General features: G+C 29.9%; 2 protein-coding genes across 4 annotated transcripts; one reads left to right on the plus strand and one right to left on the minus strand.

The window, feature by feature from the left end:
- Positions 1-110: 110 nt before the first annotated feature.
- Lrrk (Leucine-rich repeat kinase) lies at positions 111-10,428 on the minus strand. Its single transcript, XM_027350562.2, has 7 exons — positions 9,999-10,428; positions 4,638-9,915; positions 4,374-4,570; positions 2,232-4,310; positions 1,033-2,170; positions 849-968; positions 111-777 (listed from the first exon to the last, which is right to left on the minus strand). The coding sequence occupies exons 1-7, from the start codon at positions 10,155-10,157 to the stop codon at positions 161-163; spliced, it is 9,588 nt and encodes a 3,195-aa protein (XP_027206363.2). The 5' UTR covers positions 10,158-10,428; the 3' UTR covers positions 111-160.
- A 217-nt stretch (positions 10,429-10,645) lies between these two features.
- Positions 10,646-15,413, plus strand: LOC113799858 (vesicle transport protein SFT2A-like). Of its 3 annotated transcripts, none has more exons than XR_012846430.1 (3): positions 10,646-10,849; positions 14,607-14,773; positions 14,858-15,410. XR_012846430.1 is itself a non-coding variant. In XM_075821205.1 (3 exons), the coding sequence occupies exons 2-3, from the start codon at positions 14,706-14,708 to the stop codon at positions 15,114-15,116; spliced, it is 327 nt and encodes a 108-aa protein (XP_075677320.1). In that variant the 5' UTR covers positions 13,357-13,719; positions 14,607-14,705; the 3' UTR covers positions 15,117-15,413. The 3 variants fall into 3 exon arrangements, 2 of the variants coding, with proteins under 2 accessions (XP_075677320.1, XP_075677321.1); XM_075821205.1 differs by lacking the exon at positions 10,646-10,849 and adding an exon at positions 13,357-13,719 and having other exon boundaries at positions 14,858-15,413; XM_075821206.1 differs by lacking the exon at positions 10,646-10,849 and adding an exon at positions 13,710-13,819 and having other exon boundaries at positions 14,858-15,413.
- The last annotated feature ends 714 nt before the right edge of the window (positions 15,414-16,127 follow it).

Below are 16,127 nucleotides of genomic sequence, written 5' to 3' on the forward strand. Positions count from 1 at the left end.
TAAATATAATAGTAATTTTTTTGTATGTAATTTAAAGAAAAAATAAATTTAAATTTCAATAAAAACTAAAAAAACAATAAAAACAAATGAATCAATAACAAGTGTGAGTGTTGAGTGAAAAAAAATTGCAAGTATTTTTTCTGAACAATAAGAAAAAAAATTAAGAAAAATTCCAAAATCCAGAATCCCAGATAATGGCATGAAATTGACTGGCATATTTTAGTTTAATATTTTTGTTTGAATCATTTTGAACATTATTTCTTGGAGAATCATGATGATTAGAAGAACAAGTAAATCTATCCAATAAATTTCGATAACCTCGTCCAATTGTAACAAATGGTTTAATGTCTTTCTTTTTTGGTAAAATATTTTTCAATTTGTCATCATTCGATGATGGTTTTATCGACGTTTTTTTATTGTCAGCTGTTGGATTTGTTTGACTATTAGTAATCGATTTATTGAATGGCCAAATATTTTTAATAGATGATAATGAAAAATCTTTATTTCGAATTTCTTCTTTATTACTATTCGTTTCATTATGTTCATGGTTATCGTTAGTTTCATTATCATTATTCGTTGAATTTATCATTGCATGTATTTTATTGCCATGATTATTCAATGTAATTATAAATTTTACTTCACGTTGATATGGTCGAAATACAGTAATTGGTTTTAATGATCTTAGTTCGGCAACAATAATACAACCAAAATTAGTACCAACATAAATCTCATCGTTGTCTTCATCAATGGCTATCTCACTGATTCTACAATTTCCAGCTATTTTTATGATTGCGAAAATTAATTTAATTTTAAGGAATAAATTAAAGAAAAAAATCAAATGCACTCACGTTTAAGATGATCTTCAATACTGATCGATATAAGACTTTCCGAACAAGGAGCCAATTTTGAACAATCCAATTTGTGGCTAATAATTTTCTTTTGAGCATCCCATTGATAAATTATATATCCTATAATAGTAATTAAATGCAAATGCAAATGTTAGAAAGATTTATTTAGAATGAAATTTCGAACCTGAATATAAAACAGAAAAAATGATTGGTTGATTATTGGTACCAACCAATATGAATACATCATTTCTTTCAGCAATAGGAACATTTAATTGATTAAAATGTTTATCAATATAATGATCAATTGTAGTTTGTCTCACTATTTCAAATGTTGAACTTTTCAATGTTAATATTACAATCTGGCCTTCAATTTGGCCACACCAGATATCAAAATAGGTATCCGTTTCTTTATCAATACTATTTACAGTTTTGTTCGAAGAATTAATTGCTACGTTAGCGATACAAAAAGTAGGAAGGTTATTGTTATCAATTTTTTTGATACCCAAAAAACTAGATGTTAAAGTAACGTCTAAATCTATAGTCGTTTCTAATTTTTTCATAATGTTTCGGAAATTTATTAGCCATACTTCGCCATTATTTGAGCATATGATAACTAGTTCGACTTTTTCTATCCAAACAATCGATTTGATTGCAATTACGGATGCAGGATTTTCAAATTCAAGTTTTATCATACATAGCAATTGAAATGTATTATCTTGATGATTGAAATCATCATTAAAACAATAGATATTGATAGAACCCATAGAATCACCAAGCCAAAGTTGATTTCCATTCACAATACAAGAACTGGTTATTGTGCGCTTGTTTAAATTTTCACAAACAAGTCGCTGTCCATTTGGATTCCATTTGCTTCCATCGATTTCGAGAAAATCAATTTGTTTGCCAATTTTGCTCAGCAAAAGACCAAATTTTTTCCTGCTATTATTTTCAAATAAGTCACTTTTCTGAAATCCTGTAGCACATATTAATGCACTATTATCAGACAACGTTGCCACATCACGAAGTGAACAAAATTCAGGAGCTGAAATTATCGAAACAATTTGTGACATGTTAGGCCTTTCACTTGGTTCATGAGCCCAAGCACGAGTCATCAAATCAATAAATGATTCAGGAAGATGTTCCAAGTCTTTTTGAGTGATAGCAGGGCGTATTCCATCTAAAATACTTTCACGTATTGCAAATTCTTGTCCTTCGAATGGAAATCGTAATGTTGACAATTCATACATAAACATAGCAAACGAAAAACAATCAACTTTTTCTGTGTATTCTTCTTCGCCATTAAACAGCATTATTTCAGGAGCCTATTATAATTGAAAAAAATACAGGATCATTCTGTTTGCAAAAATTCAAATTTACACTTACCATGAAACCTTCAGTTCCACCAAAGCCTTTGGTTCCAGTTGGCAAAGCTGATCGTGAGATTCCATAATCAGCTAATTTAAGATGAACTTCATCATTTCCAAAATGAGTAGACTGATTAATGATTCGAAACGAAGAAGAATGTGGATGATTGGCATATGGATGAGGAAATGACCACACAAGTACATTCTCAGATTTCAGATCTCTATAGATAATGTGTTGTTGATGTAAATATTCTAAAGCTTTTGAAATCTGTAGAAATGTTTTCTGTAAAATTATTGCAGAAATACGAGCTCCAGAACGACGATAAGCTTTTGTATGAATGTCTAATGATCCATGTGGTGCCAATGTAAGTACCAAAGCAAGAGGTTTTGGACAAATACCAATTATCGATGCAATATTTGAATGTTTAAGATTTAATAATATATTCAATTCATTTCGAGCAGTACAATAAGCTTTACAAGAATATTGAAGAGGATCACGTTCCCATTTAGTTTTCATAGCTGTATATGCTTCTACATCCGCTTTTCGAATTCCTTTCGAACAAAGTTCAATTTTGATTGGCTGTAATAATTTCAATGCTACTTCATAGTCTTTATTATAAGAATTTTGATCATTTTTCTCCAAATAAAATGTTGAATTAGAAACTGTAGAAGGAATTATTGCTTCTTTTTTTGTTTGATAATTTTTCTGAATCGGTTTATAATAAGCACGAAATACAAAACCAAACGATCCTCGACCAAGAAGTTTTCCAAATTTTAATTGATCACTTTCAATTCTGTAATCAACTTTTAAATCACGAAAAACAAAATCTGGTCCAATTTTATCCATACGAATTCTTCCGTGATTTGAACATTCAAGACGTGTATCTTCATAAACCGATAGTATACATTCTTCAACAGTGAAAGCATTCACACGATGATATTGAATTTTGTTTTCTGATTTGAATTCAGATAATGCATTATTATTATCGGTTTTGACTTTCGAAACAATAACAGAATTTTGTTGATCAGATACATTTGTGGCTTGTAATGCTGCTTTTTTAACTTCAAGTTTATAAAAATCGACCAAATTTGAATCAATTTCACTGGTGTCTGGTGATAAAATTTCTTTATTTTTGTTCGAATCTTTGTCTTTGTTTGTTTCGTTTTGATTGCTCAAAAATGCTTGCAAACATAAAATACACGGTACAACACGAGTGATTAAAAATCGACCATCAGAAGTATGAATAAATCGAGTACCTAATGAAGGATACCAATCTTCAAGCAAAGTATCAATATGTTCAACAATAATAACCAATAATTTTGTCAACATTTCCATATTTGGTTCCAATGTGTAACTGTTTTTAATTAAACGATTTTCATTTTCCATTTTCATCTCTTGATAATAACAAGTTTCTACTTGTAATGATTGATTTGGTAGATAAATTTCAATCAACGATGAACTTTGTGAAGATATGTCAATTTCACACCATTCAGATGATTTTGATTTAATTTGTTTATTGTCATTCAAATTAGATTCTTTCTTTTGACTGAGATAGAATTTGATACGACTGTAATCATATGGATAGGAATAATTTTTCCAGGTCGAACTTGATATAAACTTTGATTCTATATTCGTATTGTTGATCAATGAAAATTCTTTTACTCGTAATAAAAATGTATCCAAATATCGTAGGCCAAAACCAGTCTGCCAACAATGCCAAAATGTTTTGACATTATTCAAAAAGTCTATAAGTAATGGATCATTGTGTGCATACGATGGTAGGGAATAAAATGAACGAACAATATCGATTACTGATTCATCAGCTAAAACTCTGGCTATTAAACGTGACCAGAATCCACAAGGTACATAAGAAAGAATAAGAATACGATGAATCGATTGATTGTGACGAGCCATTGCGGTAACTTTACACAAAGGAAATGTATCCAATTTATCATCATTAGAACCGATTTTACTATTGGATGAATCAGCGAATTCTTGAAAAAATAATTGATTACTGAAATTGAATTTTATGGATTTTTTCTCAGAATCATTAACCATAAGATTTGTTCGAATTTTCAGTCGGGATCGTAAAGGAATCTAAATAATTTAAAATATCAGAAAAAAAATGTTGAAATATAAGTTACGGATAATTAAACATACGGCAATGTCCCATCCAAGATATCCGGCGCGTAATTGTTCTTCAGTGGGAAGTAGAGACGGTATTAATAATGTTCTATTATCCCAAGTAATAGCCAATTCGAATTTATTTAGAAGACTAAGTATATAACTTTGTACATCCATTGGTACATTCTGAGTATTTTTGAAAAGTTGCAATAAATGTTCTGTTTTCATTATGCCTGGAATCAGATTTTAGAAAAAATTTTTAGAAAAATTCAGGCTTGTTAGATAGATAATTTTACATACCATTTTTAGCAAAAGGATTAATTTCTCTTATAGTTACAACATGTGCCAAAATATCACATAACCATTGAGGATCCAAAAAATAAAGATCTTTAAGATGTGCATCTTCATAATGCAAAAGAACACCATTTTCATGTAAAAAACGAGTTGCTTGTTGTAATTCTGAATAATCTCTAAAAGCTAAATCATATCTTTCTTTCATCATACGAGCAATTTCTTGTCGATATTGATCAGCATGTAAAACTGGCTCTAAATTTTCCGATTTTCTTTCTATGGCCAAGATGCTTACAATTTCTTCCAATGCCAAATAAGTAGCCGGAACTTTTTGTTCTAAAAGTCGATCTTTTCCACCAGGAGAACGCATTTCACTTGCAGTTTCATAGATAATATTAGCCAATAAACGAATATTATGTCTTGTTTTGATGCTAACTTCAACTGATGCAACAACTTTTGGTAATCCACGTTTATCTGCATCAACCGCATCAGACATGTAACGATCACAAATCATATTTTGTAATTCATTTGCATAAAAAGGTGGATAAAATTCTTTAACCAAATCATAATGAGTTCCAACAATTATGACTGGAGAATTCGGTGCACGACTTTGAATATTCACCAACCAATTATGTATCCCGGTAACACCTTTCTCTCCGTCGGTTATTTTCCAAACAACTAAATAAATGGCACGTTTGGAAAGAAAATATTGATGTGTTGCATAATATTCACGTTGACCACCAAAATCCCATGTTCTAAATGTGATTGGTCCTAAATTATTATTCAATAAAGCATTTTTATTGTTATTGTTATTTTTGTTAGCTTGAACAAGTCTTGAACGTGATAAACTTCGATCACGAACATTTGATCCTTTTAATGGTTTTCGTTCATAAGTCCATTCACAAAGATCAACACCAACAGTGGACAAAGTTGAACCTTTTGGTGTTTTCATATGCATCGATTTGTTACCAATACGTTTACCCCAATGATCAGGTGTAGCACGACTTCTTCTGGTTGTACCTTCATGACGAAGTTGTTCTAACAATGATGTTTTGCCAATATTTTGATAACCGACCAACATTAATTTTAAACGTGTATATGGTTTTGAATTTTCTAATATTGAATTAAGATAGCTAATAATATCACAGGTTTTATATGATTTACTATTGATCATTGAACGAATTGGTTCTTCAATATTATTACAATTACGAGTATTAAGATTCCATAATTTAGTAAGTAATCCCATTTCTGGTGGTAATGATGTTAATTCAATATTACCGCTAAGATTTAAAACAGATAATTGTGAATAATATGATATGGTTTTCGGTACACGTACAATATGATTGTTTGCTATATCTAACATTGAAAGATTAGGAAAAAATAATTTTGCATATCTTGAAGCTTTATAATTTAAATTAATATCTTCCATACTGGATGATTTATGAAGATCATCTTGACTTCCAAAATTGGACGATAATAATCGAGCCGAAAAATGTGATGATGATGATGATGAATTTCGTTGATTATGTTCACCAAAACTTGATGATAAATTAAAAGTGAATATATTTTTGCCAAAATCATTTGATTTTTGTTGTTGTTGTTGTTGCTGTTGTTGATTGATAACAAATTCAAAATCAATCCATTCAATTAATTCTTCACGTGTTACAATTATTTCTTTTAAATTATTATTGGATAAAATTAATGTTTTAAGATTATCAAGTTTAGTATGCTGTTTATATGGACAACCAATAGATTTATCAATCGATGTAGATGTTGTTGAAAGTGTTGGTGAAAAACATGATGATGATTTTTGTTGTCTTGAAAAGCTATGAAAACAAAGTGTTCGCATATCACCATTGGATAAATCATCCGAACATTCAGAATCCATATCAATATCATCATCAATATTATACCAATTATCAATTTGATTATGTGATAAATCTAAATGTCTTAAACTAAGTGGAATATGACCAAGAATATAATTTGGATCGAAAACAGTTTTTAAACGATTATAGCTTATATTTAAATGTGTAAGTCTTGTGGCCAAACAAGAAAGAAAAAATGGTATATGTTCAAAACCATTATGTGATAGATTAAGTTGTGTTAATGAACAACTACTATGTTGTTTTATCAAATTATTGTTTGAAATTGATGATTCTTGTCTTGAATAAGGTGAATGATATGGATGATGTTTATTATCATCCATTGAAAGTAATGATTCTTTATTGTTTGTTACATTTTGTTTTGTATCAAATTGTTCATGAAATGAATCATTCAAAATGGTAACCAAACCAGACCATGGTTTTAAAATATTCAATTCAAATGGTATAAGATTTGTTTGAGACATTTTGCCTACTGGTGCTGCTGCTGTTGTTGTTGACGTTGTTGGTGAACAACCAGAGCCATCAATATCTAATTTTATATCACAAATAGATAAATTGCTTGAAATACTTGATGTTGAAATACTTTTGGACATTGAACTGACAATAGAATTTCTTGATGGTGAATCAATTGTAATCTGATTCAAACAATTTACTGGTGATGGAAGATCACATAAAAGATTTAATGAAATATTTAATTCATTCAATTTTGGACTAAACCAAAACAATGGTGGTAAAGTACGTAATTTATTATTGGAAAGATCAAGTATTTTTAATTCTGGTTGTTGAAATAATGATGAAGGTAAACATTCAAGTTGATTATCTTGCAGATATAATTCTTCAAGACTTGGCATATTCCAAACACATTCGGAACCATCGATTTTATTGAATTTATTAGTATTTTTAACATTTTGTTTCATATTGATTCCTGATGATGTTGATGACAATGCACTGGTAACACTTTGTGATTTACGCATTCTTGATAAAAATGTTTTAGATGTTTTTGGTGTTGATTCATTTACAATAGCAGAAGGAATAGAATCATCTTTATGACGAAAAATATTTGAAACACTTTCATCATCAATTGCTTTTTCTTTTAAAATGATTTTCATTTCGGGTAAAGTTTGTAATTTATTCTTGGAAAGATTTAATATTTTTAATGATGGCAGATCGGTAAATAACATTAATGGTACTGATGTAAGACCATTTTCGGATAGATCAATTCTTGTGATGGCAGCTAATGCTGTATTCCATGAACCAGAATCTTGAATATGACTTAATTTAAGTTTAACATTATAAACTAAAGCCGAATCGATTAACCATTGTGATAAATTTCGATGAAATGATTCATCTAATGAATTAATTTTTAAACAATGCCAATCGACCATTACCGGATTGGTAGGAAACATTGAACTAACAGTTAAATTGTTGATCATATGAAAACGATTCAATGCATTCATACAATTAGATCCAATTATATCGAATGATTTTTTATTTATTTTATATTCAGAATCTGAAAATGCTTTCAATGATAATAATTTTGAAACAAAATGATAATCATGATTGGCAAATGCAATTTCTAATGCTGACATTGAATTATGATCACATTCTTCTTGTTCACAATCTCTAACCGAATCAAGATTATCACAAGCACCAAAACGAAGCAATAATTCAACCATAGCTCTATCACGATTTCTTATTGCTTCACGAAGAGCTGTTGAACGATGTCGACATTCATTTAGTTCAAATTTCTTGTCCACACTTTTATTCGAACCTTCACCAATCAATTGATTACTTATAATTTTCAAATCTTTTACTGATTCTGAAATCGATATTTTTGGATTGAATAAATTATGATTGAAATGTGATACACGTGTCACAATAGTCGATTGGTTTGTTGTCGATATATTTATAGGATTGTTTGGATTCGAACCATTTTCCAATAATATTGATGCAATAGAATAATGTCTTTTTTGTACTGAACAATGTAATGATGTTTCTCTATTATGATTACAATACATATCAATCTTTATAGGATTTATTGAATAAATTTTTAGCTGAAAATCTTTTGTATTTTTATTTGTACTGGTATTATCGATTAAATGTCCCATTAGTTTCCGGAATGAATTTTTTTCCAAATCAAATTGATCATTCAATGCTTTAACTTCATTGATATTGAATTGAGTATCTTTTTTTTGTTGACTAGATTTGTTTGAATCAATAGAACTGATCACAGTTATGTCCGGACTGCTACTACTATCACTTGTACTACTATTTCGACTAATACAATCTTCAAAAAAATCATCTTCATCGAATGAGGAATCATTAAAACATAAGTTTATCATTTCATCATAAATAACCGATTTCAGCCGTAAATTGAGCAAATATTTTACTAATGAATGATTTCCAGCTAATGTAGCTAGATATAAAACCGATTGGCCAGCTACATCTTGAGCATTCAAATCAAAAGGCATACAATACACATATTGACAATCACAATTATTTTCAGTCAAAGAATTTTTCGATATTTTAGTTATATTGGTTCTAGTTGTTGTTTGTGATGAAAAATTCGAAGAACTATTTGTTTGTCTTGATGAAATTGTTGGTGCTGAATCCGTTAGAAATGGTCTCATAACTTTAATCGGATAAGGATAACTGAGTAAAAGTTGTACAATTTCCTGATGATTGTTAATGGCAGCAGCGTGTATCGGTAGCCAATGTTCAACCGTATAAATGGCAGATAATTCAGGAAAATGTTCCAATAGAATCTGACATATATGAAGTCTTCCGTGATAGGATGCAATATAAAGTGGTGAATATTTTGTTGTCGGATGTACACGGCCATCAGCGCCAGCATGTATCAATTTTTTAACAATTTCTAAATGACCTTCTTGACATGCCTTGAACAATAATGTATTCGAACCATTTGATGAGTAATTTACAATAGAACGAATTCGTTCTTGATCAAATTGATTTGTATTGGTATCAATTTTTAAACTTGTATCGGAAATAAGCTCTGACATCAATTGTACATCTCCTTTGTGTACAGCAATAGCCAATGATTTATAAAGATTGATTTCATAATCATTTATGGCTGATTTCAATTCATTTACAATATTTTCATGGTTTTCTTTTTTTGCCAAATCGATTGCAGTCATGCCATTATTATCATGAAGAAATATATCAACATTAAATTCAATCAATAAACGTACCATTTCTAAATTTCCTTTTTGTACTGCTAGATGAAGACAACTTTTTGATGATGTTTCGGAATCGAAATTCGATGATCGAATGTTTGGATTGGCTCCATTCATCAACAAAAGACGAGCACATTCTAAACTATCCGATATAACAGCTTCATGTAATGCTGTACGACCTTTTGAATCTTGTGAATTAATATTTTCTGCCTAAATTAATAAATAAAGGGAAAAAAATTTTGGGTAAAAATGTTTTTGAAAACATTGATTTTATTTTATTTTTGTAAACAAACCTCATCACCCAAAAGTAAATCACTTAACAATTCCGGATTATTCCAAAGACAAGATAAATGCAATAGTTTTCCTTTAAAATTATCATCATCAATGTTATCATCATATGGTTGTTGTTGTTGTTGTTGATTGTTTTGTTCATTATCATCATTTTTCATCATTATTTACAATAGAGAAAAACAAACAAACAAATTAAAAAAGTCAAATCGATTGATAAGAGAAAAAACTGATAGAATAGGATACATGAGAAAATTTAGAATTTAAATGAATGAAAAAAAAGTGAACACGAGGAATTATCGTTGGCCTGATTTGGTTGCTTCTTCTTCTTCTTCAATGATTCGAAAGCATGATACGACGATTCTTGTTTTGTTGTTGTTGTTGTTGATGATGTTGGATTTTGTTTTGGGATATAAAAAATCTATTTGGAATCCGCGGATCCTATCAACAGATGGCAGCATATCTGAGATTTTTATTTTTCGAATCCTTACCTTGATACATAAACGTTCGAACGTTATCAAAAAAAAAAAAAAAAAAAAAATTATTAGATTTTTGAACAATGGATATTGTATCAAATCAATTCATAGAAATTTTTCTCTTTTCAATCAATCAATCAATCAATCAATCGATGATGATCATTACTTTTGATGAAAAAAGATTAATTATTTTTTTGAAAGTGGGGAGTTTTTTTTCATTTGAAAATCATTAATTGGAACCCAAAAAAATCGTTTTTGTCATCCAGATCAGCAGCAGTTTTTTGTTCCGTTTTCTCAAAAATTTGATTTTGATTCTAAAGAATTTTCTCAACAGCAACAACAGAATGGATTCAACAACATTGAACAACATTGAAATACCCGTAACTATATTATTATCATTATTACATTTTTTTTGCCTTTGCTTTATTGATTTATTTTGTTTGTTTGCTTGTGATTGAATCGTCAAATTGGATTCATTTTATTGAACGAAAAAAAAAATCAAAACTAAATGAATTTACTAAACCGAATATGATACGATACGAAAAAAAAAATTAATTGAATAATAGTTTCGATATCGCTAATATAGAATATCAAAAAATTCTTGACATTGTTCCATCTCTCACTCTCTCAATCTATCCATCTTTTATTTCATTCTTTTCACTATCAACGACCGCTAAATAAAAATGAAACATAATGGCTGCTATGATATTATACACTGTTATATGTATGCTGATATGGTGATCATCTCTCTCTTTATTACTTGTATTTACAAATGCTTATATACAAAAACTAGACAGTGAAATGATTCACTTTCAAAGTATGTTACATACCTCCCCTTGCCAGAGAGAAAAAAAAATTACAATAATTAAACAAAAGTGAAAAAAATAAGGCTAAGAATAAGGCTAAGAGAGAAAAAAAATTGATCAGAAGGAAAATTTTGGATAAATTGAATGAAATTTGTTCAAAATGAAAAATAAATGGCTGAAAAATATGATGTGTAAGGCAATAGAAAATTAAGAAAAGCCAATGATTGAAGGTTTTGAACAATTGAAATGATGAATTTAACCAAGAAAACGTGAAATAAGTGTAAGCCAATAGATGGATATGAAAATTGAATGATTGGAATGGTTAAATTGATTGAAATTGTTAACCAAATTTGATGAGCGCACGTTGACCAAATCGGAAGTGGACGCAGTGCGAAAAGATGAATGTATGATTGCCAAAAGATTACCAATAGTAGCAATGATAACGATGAGATTATTCTTGAAAATAATAATGAAAATGTTATTTGCTGATGAGCAATTGATTATGAATGATGCTACTGGCGAATACGAAAATATAAATTTGAAAATGTAAAATTTTGAAACGAATTTTGACTCTGTTTTCTTCACCGGGTGTAATGATACGAAATTGAATGACCGCAAGAGATTTACCAATGTTGAAAACGAAAAAGAATCGACTTATACCTCTACGGATGCGAATAATGATTGATATTTTTGTTGTTGCTGGCCAAAAGTATGAACTTGAAAAAATAAATGATTTATCCGGTGGTAATTTCTTGATGAAAGCAAAAAAACTGTTCCGATGAGCAGAAAAATTTTGATTAGTCATTTTAAACGACCGAAGAAATGATGATGAAATTTTAATAAAAGAAAAGCGACTGGCGCTGTTGCTGCTAATTGCAGTTGTTGTTGATGCTGCTACGATCGATGAGGGTTGTGATGATGAAAATTGTTGACGATAATGATGACGAATTGAGTGAAACGCGCACTTTACCAGACAAGCACGTGTTTTGGGTTGATTGTGACGAAAGTTACACCATTTACCATCGGGTCGGAAAAGATTAGGAATGTGACCACAGCGAGCAGAAAGGAAAATTGTTGATGAATGATAAAAATGATTGCTACCGGGTAATGAAAAGTTAAGATTGACCACGGGTAGGCTTAGACTGATACCGGGAGAATTGAAATTTGTTTGCTTCACCGGGTTTAATTCAGGTTTAAGATCGGCTGCGATCGATAATTGCTGCTGTTGTTGCGATGGGTTTAGACAAAAATTTTGATGAGGTGTACTTTGTTGATTGATTTCATCGACTTGATTGGACGGACCAATGTTACGATCGTGCAAATTATGATGATGTTGATGATGAAAATTGATGATGAGCAGCTGTTTAACGTCCGAATTGATTTGATGATTGATTGAACCATGAGTGGGTGTTGCTAACCCTCGAACATCCAGAGGAACATCACCATGTGGGTGGGAATCCTGTTTTTCATCACCGTGTTGGTGGAATTGATGTTGCTCGACACCATGTTGGTGGAGATGTTGATGCTGATCAACGCCTGGATGTGAAAAATTGAGCGATTGACGCTGTTGATGATCATGAGCCGGTTGATAATGCTGCTGGACGGGCAATGGTGATTGATGTTGGACGTGCATCGGTAATTGATGATGATTGAAAACCGGCAGCTGTTGATGATGATCGGGCATCAGAAGTGGATGATGTTGTTGGCTATGTACCGGCGGCTGCTGTTGATTTGACATCGGCTGTGGATGTTTTTCGCACACCGGGTTTGAATGTTGACCATGGCCTTTACCTCCAGCCAATTGCAACGTTAATTGTTGAACGAGGATCTGTAAATTCTCTACTCGTTGAATGAGATGATCGATATTGTGATCAGCCATAGCCAATGATAATGACGATAATGATGATGCCGATAATGATGATTTTTTTTCCGCCAATTTCTGATGTGACGAAAAAAAAACAAAGTTTTTTTTTTCGCGTGTTCAAAATCAAACAAGGGTCACCAAATGTTATATGTATGCTGATATGGTGATCATCTCTCTCTTTATTACTTGTATTTACAAATGCTTATATACAAAAACTAGACAGTGAAATGATTCACTTTCAAAGTATGTTACAACACACTTTAATCATTCCAATTATTTTGCTTTTCTTCTTTTCAAACAAAAAACGAATGGTCAAAATATTTGTTTCTCGTTTTCTCTATCTCCATCTATCTTTAGCCCCTATTTCAACACACACACTCCAAACAACAAAAAGAAAAAAAATTGTAATATAATCGTTTGGCTTCCGTAGAAACAATTCATTTATCATCATCATCATTTGGATGTTTGAAAAGAATTTTTCCTTCGATTTTTTCCTATTATCTGTGCGGATAAAGTGCAAACAACAACAAGAAGAAGAAGAAAACAATACTAACAACAGCAACAACAATTCGAAACAAAAGTCTCAAGAATAGTTTCGGTTTTTTTTATTATTATTATTCCGACGTTCATTAAATTAAACGAAATATAATAGCCTATCTATCTATATCAAGAATATAAATGTATTGAATGATTGAAATGAACAATATGATTATGATTTTATCATTATTATGATTGACTCTTTATTTTTTTTCTAACCATAAATTTTAATGTTTTCTGTTTTTTTTTCAGTTCAAAATTTGAATCATTTATCTATGAATTCAACAACAACATTGACATCTATTGTAGTTCAATGCGGTCAATTCTGGTTTTGCATTTTGTTTTCTCGCTTTTTTCTTCCATTTATATGTTCTTTATCGTTGTTGTTGTTTTATCGTTGTTTTGTCATAATTTTCATCTGATCATTTCTTTTTTTTTTTCTTCTCTTCTTCGAAATATATAGACTTGGAAAATTCTTCTTTTTTTTCAAAACAAATATCTAAGATGTGAAAGAATGAATGAGAGAGAGAGAGAGAGAGAGAGAGAGAGAGAGAGAGAGAGAGAGAGAGAGAGAGATTCTATAATGATATTTTTATTCACATTTTTTACTACCCGAATTTATTTTCTTCTTTCATTTCATTTCTTTCATTTCTTATTATAATTCTTCTGGCTTTATCGTATAATGGTTGAATTGGTTGGCTGTCATCATCATGTCGGTTTTATTTTTATTTTTTCGTTGTTTGTTTGTTTGTTAAAATACATTTATCTCAACAACATCAACAACAATGTGTGGTGATGATGGTGTGTTTCACATGGATGTGGTTTCATGGATTTTGTCGATCTGAAAAAAAAATATTCGATGTCAAATTGTTGGACGCATTTATAATATGATATGATGATGATGGTGATGATGATGATTATAATAAATAGCATAAATCACTATTCCCGGAGATATCATTTTACACACGAATAAAATTATTTCTTGGCTGTCTTATATTAAGTTTATTATTAACAATTTTATCATGGACAATGATTTTATTATCATTAAAAACATTTGCAACATTTTATACATTTTCAACCGTATTATGTTTATTTAGGTAAGTGCCATTTTTTATATATACATTTGTCATTCAATGTCCATAATAATAATATAAATGTATTTTTCTTTTTTTCTCTGAAAGCATCATGTTTCTAGTCGGACCAATGGAACAATTAAAATCAATATTAACAATAACCAGATTGATTTCATCATCGATTTTATTATTATCAATTTTTTTAACATTATTATCAGCATTAAAATGGAAACAAGGAATATTGGCTATTACATTCAGTACTATACAATTTTTATCATTCATTTATTATGCATTATCATATTTACCTTATGCACAAACAATTTTTAAACATTTTTTTCAAACAACTTGTACAACATGTTGTTGTTGAGTAATTTCTTCTTTCACTTTTCATTACAACTTGACATTCTTTCTGAATTTTCTGAAAATTCTTTTTCCAATCCCATGACTTTCACACAAATCCACACACATACCATCAGATTCCTGACATAAAGTTATAATTATATAATTTTCTGGAACAAAAAATACCAACAACATGAAATTGTTACATTCTGAAATCAAAGAGAAATTCTTCACACTTCTTACATTCATTCTCATTCATTTTATCAAATCTAAATTCTAACTATAAACTTTTTCCCTTCTTCTTCTTCTCTTAAATCATTGAAAAAAAATCGAAAAATAAATAAATAAAAATTCTTGAAATAACACAACATTTATAATGATTGATTGATTTTTATAGTGTGAAACAAAAAAAAAATTTATCTTTTCCAATGGTTGAACTGTGTCTGTGTTTGGGAATTTTTTTTCAAAAGTTCAGGTTGAAAAATTTTTCATTTCATTCATTTTTCACACAAGTTACAAGTTACAAATTCAGTGAGATATGGACATGAATTATGGGAATATCTTTTTGGCGCAAAAAACAAAACAGCAAAACATGGCCATCAATTGAATTGATGGTCATTTTATATTGACTGAATATCGTTCATATTCATATTTCCTATTTATTATTATCTGACATTATCGACAAACTTGCACACAGTAAACATGTTAAATGTTTGTATTTTTCGAGAATATTTTCAATACAAATTTCCTCATAGTCGTCGTTATTTTCATTTCATCAAAATTGTGTTTTTGAATTGAACATTTTCATTGCTTTTCCTTTTCCGTTTTTGTTTTGTTTTGTTTTGTTTGTTGTGCAATGTGTGTGTGTGTGTGTGTGCAAACAAAACTAGAAATGCGAAACGCGCGCCTTATGATAAAATAAAATGTTCAGTTTGGTTTGGATTTTTTTTTTATTCTTTGGAAAGAAAACTGAGACGGTTTGTTTGTTCGGTTGGTTTCAAAATGATGATAATGATAATAATGATGATGCGCAACTGCT

Source organism: Dermatophagoides pteronyssinus, unplaced genomic scaffold (assembly GCF_027571235.1).
Source record: "Dermatophagoides pteronyssinus isolate colony J.1.1.1.1 unplaced genomic scaffold, Derpt_VIB-CSIC_2022.12 sq0009, whole genome shotgun sequence".
Lineage (NCBI taxonomy): Eukaryota > Metazoa > Arthropoda > Arachnida > Sarcoptiformes > Pyroglyphidae > Dermatophagoides > Dermatophagoides pteronyssinus.